Genomic DNA, 6,903 nt, shown 5'->3' on the forward strand with positions numbered 1-6,903 from the left:
CATACACATGATGTGTAGGTACATGCACCTATATGTGCATGTGTGGGGTCGCCAGATTATGATATAAATTGTCTTCCTCTATTGTTCCTTACCCTACTATCTTGAGACAAAGTTTCTCACTGAACCAGGAATTCACCATTTCAGCTAGGCTGGATGGCTGACTACCAAGCTCTCAGCATCTGCCTGTTTCTGCTCCCTAATGTGGAGGTTACAGGCATGAGTAGCCATACCTGGCTTTTTCTGTGGGTTGCTGGGTATTGAACCCAGGTCTTCATGCTTGCAGAGCAAGAGTTCTTACCCAACTGAGCCATCTCTCAGGCCCAGAACATTGGTAATGCTTACTATTCTATGTTTTGTTTAATGCATTATCTCCTTGGTGATAACAGAAGATAACAGAATAAGATAACAAGATAACAGAAGAATCTTTGTTAGGTTGGGCTAGGAACAGGGACAGGACTGTGATGATTGCAGTTCAAAGTTATTCTAGTTTAACCCCATTCCTTTTTAACAGGTATCTTAGTTTAATATAGAGCAAAAGCTGGGCAGCTCTGTGGGCATTGTGAGTCATTGGAGATGGGTCACAGAGCTGTGCTTTGGGGTTTCGAGGAGAAAATTCAGGGAACATGTCAAAGGCAATTATGCCTACGGTTTTTCTGTACATTCCTGAAGCAGTCTTTAAGACTTAACAAATATTTTCAAGTTATAAAAATAACTCTTACAGTAATTAAACATCTTCATTCTTTTTCTGCTGTCTTTGATCTGCTGCCTTTGCTAACAAATGCCTCCCTCTAGCCCCTCATTAGTAAAAGGAAAGAATGGGAAAGTAGTAGGGTTGTTTTCACTCTGGGTCTGATGTCTCTCCAGAGATGTCACTCTTGTCACAGAGAAGGGGGATCTGGGTTCTCCTCAGCTGCTGCACAGAGCATGGAAAACAAGAACCAATTTAGATGAAGGCACATGGGCTCTAGAGGCAAGTCCTGAATGGTTAGTCATTTGTGCAGCCTCCAGGAAAATGCAAATGAGTACATTCAGTGACACAGGACTGATGTATGAGAAAACAATGACTTGTTCTATGGAGACACAGAACGTGTTTGAGGCCATCAAGTATAATGTGATTTTAGAAAATATTCTAAAAAAATCTTTGTTTTGTGGAACTGGAGAGGTGGCTCTGGTTCTTGGGACTAGAGCAAGATGGCTCAGCAGTTAAAAGCATACACTACTCTTGCATAGGGACCCACATTCTGTTCCCACCACCCATGTGGGGCAGCTCACAACCACTTATAACTCTACCTCCAAGGGATCTCATGCCTTCCTTTGGCCTCTGTGGATACCTACATACACATTTCATACATTCACACAGACAAGAACATACACACAAAAAGTAAAAATAAATTTTCAAAAAACCTCTTTGATTTTATGCTGTAATACCATTTTATTTGTTCAGAGAAAAGTTTGTGCTCCTTAGGAAGTTTTTAAGTTTGGTATGACTAAAAGAATGACACAGAAGTGATCATCTTCATCTGAAAGTGGTGGCTGTAAGTGATGAGTCCAGTCTTTCATTTTATTATTAAGAAGTTAGGTAGAGGGCTGGAGAGATGGCTCAGCAGTTAACAACACTAGTTGTTCTTGCAGAAGACCTGGGTCCAAATCCCAGCACCCGCATGGTGGCTGTCTGTAACTCCAGTCCCAGGGGATCCAACAGCCTCTTCTGACCTCCGAGGGCATTGCACAACATGGGTGCACTTACCTACATGCAGGCAATGCATGCATACACAAAAAACAAAAATAATAAATAAAAATTTTTAAAAAGTTAGGTAGAAAAGTTAGCTACAAGAAATTATAAGCTAGACTTTTTACAGTAAGTTAAATTGCAGTATTTGGGCATGGCTGAATTTTATAACATTCTTTGGTCCACATCTGACTGTGATTCAGAATCACCTGAGAATACACCTTTAACAGCTGTAGTGACTGTTACCTCACACACAGAGGAGAGCTGGTAGACTTGTTGCTTGTATGCAAGTACATGCATGTGTGGTGTGTCTGCATGTGTGCCCTGCAAGCACACATGCCAGGCTCATCTTTCCCAGCTGCTGTGCCACAGTTTCCTTTGTTCATGACAAAGATGGAAGCTGTGCCAAGATTTCTGGTTAGTAAAAGCTAGGATCAAAGTCCTGTTGTGGCAGTTCAGAGCTGAGAGCTGCAGGCCCTCAGAGATGAGAACTCCAGATAGATGACAGCTTCTAAGGCTCCTGGATGTTCATCAAATGGGAGAAAGCGAGCAGCAATCTGTGCTCCTCTCAGCCTTTTGTGGGCTGTGCCTTAGCTCTTGGGAACTGTGTGGTTGGTGCAGTGTGGCTAGTGTTGCATTCAAGACTGCTTTCACTCTGACTTGGGTTGCTTAGGAAGCACCCTGATAGCTTGGCTGTGGAACTTGGCTTTTGGGGGCGGGGCACTAGAGATGGCCTGCGTTACTTGACTGTAGGCTGGGTAAGAGGTGGTGATCATGGGCTGTACTTCCCCTGCCCAGTGCTGTTCAGATCTGAGGTGGGAGAAGCCCTATCTCCGAAAACGCTGAATTTGGGAGCTTAGGCTTGGTTTGTTTCCATTTTAGAAAACAAGATGTGGAAGCCATAGCCTCCGGAACTACATGTTAAATCTGAGTTCCTAAAGGTTTCTAAGAAGTAAAATCAGTGGTATGGGTATCTGAGGGGGTGAAGACACTTGGGGCCTCCCTCAGCTGACCCCAGGGATATCTTGGTGATATGGCATTCTCTTCACAGTTTTTAGAAATTATTTTCCTCCCATTCTGATGAAACAGCCAGACGAAATCCGTTTGGAATGCCTGGGGTGGTGCCACCATATGTTCCCCCTCAGATGCTCGACATTCCATGGACTTCTCTGCAATCAAAGCCTGCAGTAAGGCATCCCAGTAGGCCAGTGGGGCTGTGCCTCGAATGCGAACTTCTTTAAATTCTTGGGTTGATATATGAGATAAATATCGGTGTCAAATAAAAATCACTCAAGGGGTGGCAGCCAGCTCAGGCTTGCCTTGGGCCCTACCAGCCTTGTGTACTGACTTGTGCTCTGTGCCTCAGGTCCCACAGGTGCCCAGCCCAGGGAGCACCCCGGGCCAGGGTCCATACCCGTACAGCCTCCCTGAGCCGGCCCTCAACCTGAACCCAGGTGGGAAGAATCTGACAAAGCAGAACAGCTACAGCAACATTCCTCATGACGAGAAACACAAACCTCTGTATGAGCGCTCCTCACCCATCAACCCGGCCCAGAGTGGTAGCCCCAATCATGTGGATTCTGCCTACTTCCCTGGCTCTTCTACCTCGTCCTCATCGGACAATGATGAGGGCAGTGGAGGAGCAACCAAGTGAGTATGCCCCATTTCACAGAGTGCTCTGGTGCTGTGACCTGGGGGTACTCTCTAGCTATAGCTACTTGGGTGTTTTATCCTGGAGGCATCTGTCTCAGGTAAGTACTATGCCTAGGAGAGGTCTGCTCAGTGCTAAGTTTCACTGTCTTAGCTCCGTGGCCAGAGATCCTAAGAACCTGGGAGGGTTTGACAAGAACTAGTTTGTGTAATGCCTCAAGTATGGGGTTCATGTGGGGTGGTAGCACTGGCCCTATTTACACTGACCCTCATGTTCTCTGACCCTGCCAGTCACCATACAGCACTAACCTTGAGGCCTCCTGGGAGAAAGGAGCCCTGAATTTCCCCCCCTTCTTTAAACTAAGCAGCCCATAGGCCCATTCTTGAAATAACATTGTTTGCTTAGCCAAAAGCATGGAAAGCTTCCTGGACCCATGTCAGAATTCTTCCCAGAGAGTATGAAATTCACAGATACAGTTACAGATACACTGGAGTGAGGAGATCTGGAATGTAGCCACCTCTGTCCCTCAAAGTATTCTGTTTCAAGGAAGAATAAGGCAGTACCTTTCCTTTGTGTCTGTGTCTCCTTTCCTTAGTTTGAGCTCCACTTTATGGGATAGATAACCAGTGCTGCTTATTACTTCATGGGTGCTTAGCATGGCTGGTAGGTGCTATATCCACTTTTGCTCTTGAACATGAGAAATTAGAGAGCTGTAGTTTCCAACATTCATGCAGGTTTTGCTGGTGTCTACCTGCAAAATGAGAGCAGATGCCTGCTGACCCAGGACAGTGCTTTCTGCATCTGCACACCCTGTCTGGAGCAGAAAAGTGTAAAGTTAGTAAGTGTTCATTGACTATATGTGGAAAATTTCAAGATGAAGTTAAGAATTGTTATTTAGCAAGCATACTTTTAAATTAACTGTTTAGCATGATGATAGGTTTATGATCTTTTGAACCAAAATCTCTGGGATGCCACCTAGAAATCTGCATTTCAAGCAAGCACCCTGTGAATCTCCAAATCTGAAGGTGACTGCCAGGTGGTTAAGAAGCTCTCTCTGCTCTAGAATTCTGAGACAGAGTTCACCTCTATCAGCAAACTCAAGATATCTATATAATGCAATGTAGATTGATTTTGATAAGGAACATTTTTTCTAAATTATGAAACACTGGCAGAAGGCAAAAGAAGTAAGCTTTGTACTCTGAGGGCTTTTTAGTGACAGAGTTATAGAAACCAGGTCTGGGTAGTTGCTTCGACAGGGTGGATGGATGGTGACCACTGAATGTGGAAGCTGTCTTCTCCCTAGGGTGACATTCAGAAGACAGGGTGCTGCTCAGTATGAGAGCTAATGTTAGAATACTTTCCTTCTTCCTGTGGTTTCAACTCCTTTCAGTGGTTCTAGGTGGCTTTTCATAGGCCCCCAGGAACTGCTCTTTCTTGAAATTCCCGTCACCTTTGTACCAGTTATTGCATCTTTGCTATTTTCTGAAAATGAATCTTTTTTTCTGCCAGTGGAATGTGAAATTCTCAATCTGTCAGTTAGTGTTTTGCCATTGTTGTTGCAAGTATCCTGCAGGAAACTCAGCACAACCTCAAATCAAGGCTGGACTTGAGTTGTGTGGTTCAGGGATTTAATTTCCTTGAATCACTTTTCATATTTATGACAATAAATATGAGATTGTGTTGGGAATGTGAGGATGGAAGGCAGAGGAGGTAAGGTGCTTGTTTCTGAAGTCTTGGAGTCAAAGCTTTGCTGTGGCAGGTGCTATGATATAGTTTTGGTTTATGTTATATGGCTGGGTCCAAGGAGATGGTGTTCACAGTTCTCAGTGAGGATCCTAAGCTGATGAGTGAACTGGATGTACAATGTCAAGAGACTGAGCAGGAGGATCTTTCAAGCCTAAGAGTTTAGGCCCCCCGTGGATAGCATAATACAACCTTGTGTCAAAAAATAAAAACACCAGTGTGGTGTTTCATACCTGGAATCCCAGCACTTAGGAAGCTGAGGCAGGAGGATTGTTATGGGTTTGAGACCAGCTTGGATTACAGTGTCTCAGACCAGCCTGGGCTACAAACCAAGATTCTGTTTCCAAAATCTCAGGCAAAACAGTAACAAAAACAACAAATAAGAACAGTTAGTAGGAAAAATAAATGATGATTTTACCTTTGGTGTTCGACTTGAATTAGGACCATGGATCTACACTATGCTTTTAAGATAGTCTTGAGTGGAAGTAAGTTATCTAGTCACTTAGCCAATAAATGCTTGAGCACTTGTTATTTACCAGTGGATCGGGCAGAAGAGGCTGTGCTCTGATGGTGTACTGTGATGGAGAGCAGTCTATAAACAGTGAGTATGGTCCCAAATGATGACCATGTAGGGAAGTCTGCTAGAGAGGCAAGGACAGATATGAAGAGCTAGTCCAATGGCCTGGTCTATAGAGCCTGGCCTTGCAGAGCTGAGTCTCTTCTCAGTGCCACAGGAATTTTCCATGAGTATATTCGTGTAGAAAAAAACTATTATTTCTTTTTCTTTTTCTAAAAATATTTTATTTATTACTTTTATTTTATGTGTATGGGTATATTGCCTGCATGTATGTGAATGCACTCGTGTCGTGCAATGCCGTGGAGGTCAGAAGAGGGCATTGGATTCCCCTGGAACTGGAGTTAAGGTTGGTTCGTAGCCGCCATGTGGGTGCTGGGAATCAAACCTGGGTCCTCTGCAAGAGCAGTCAGTGCTCTTAACCACCAAACCATCTCTCCAGCCCCTTCTTTTTCTTTTTAAAAGATTTTATTATTATTAGCCAGGTGTGGTGGCACATGCCCTTTAATCCCAGCAGAGGAAAAAGGTTTAAAAAAAAGATTTTATTATTATTTTATGGGTATGGATAAAATACCATGCCTCCATGTATGTAAGTGTGCCATGTACATGTGTGGTATCTGTGGAGGCCAGAAGAAGGCATCAGATCCTCTGGAATAGAGTCAAGGACACCATGTGGGTGCTGGGAACTGAACCCCAGGGCTTTGGAAGAGCAGTAAGTGCTCTTAACCACTGAGCCATCTCTCCAGCCCCAAGACCTGCTGTTTCTTTAGAAGGGATTTTCCTTGCTTCTTGGTGCCATTTGCCCTTGAGATGGAAAGTGCTCTGAGCATTTTTATAAATTTATTTTTATTTTATGTGTATAAGTGTTATGCCTGCATGTATGTAAGTGTCATGCGGTACCTGAGGAGGACAGAAGAAGTTGTAGGATCTCTTGGAAATGGAATTACACCATGTGGGTGCTGGAATTTGAATCCAGGTCCTCTTCAAGAGCAGCCAATGCTCTTAACTGCTGAGCCATCTCTCAGCCCCTCCAGTTCCTAATTTAGAAACATTTGCTTCAGTACATGTTGCATGATACCACAGGGAGCAGGAGCCAGATTCAGGTGTGGGATGATCTACAAAGTTAATTGGTTTAGTCCCCCAACCTTAAATCAGTGGCATTAAAAATCTTTTACTTATTATCTTCATTTTATGTTTGTGTGTATT

The 6,903-nt window shown here is 43.8% G+C and overlaps 1 protein-coding gene across 1 annotated transcript; it reads left to right on the top strand.

The window, feature by feature from the left end:
• Window positions 1–2,838: 2,838 nt before the first annotated feature.
• Window positions 2,839–3,383, top strand: CUNH9orf129 (chromosome unknown C9orf129 homolog). Its single transcript, XM_029560617.1, has 2 exons — window positions 2,839–2,916; window positions 3,096–3,383. The coding sequence occupies exons 1-2, from the start codon at window positions 2,839–2,841 to the stop codon at window positions 3,381–3,383; spliced, it is 366 nt and encodes a 121-aa protein (XP_029416477.1).
• The last annotated feature ends 3,520 nt before the right edge of the window (window positions 3,384–6,903 follow it).

This window comes from Nannospalax galili, unplaced genomic scaffold (assembly GCF_000622305.1).
Source record: "Nannospalax galili isolate Female #2095 unplaced genomic scaffold, S.galili_v1.0 scaffold1051, whole genome shotgun sequence".
NCBI lineage: Eukaryota > Metazoa > Chordata > Mammalia > Rodentia > Spalacidae > Nannospalax > Nannospalax galili.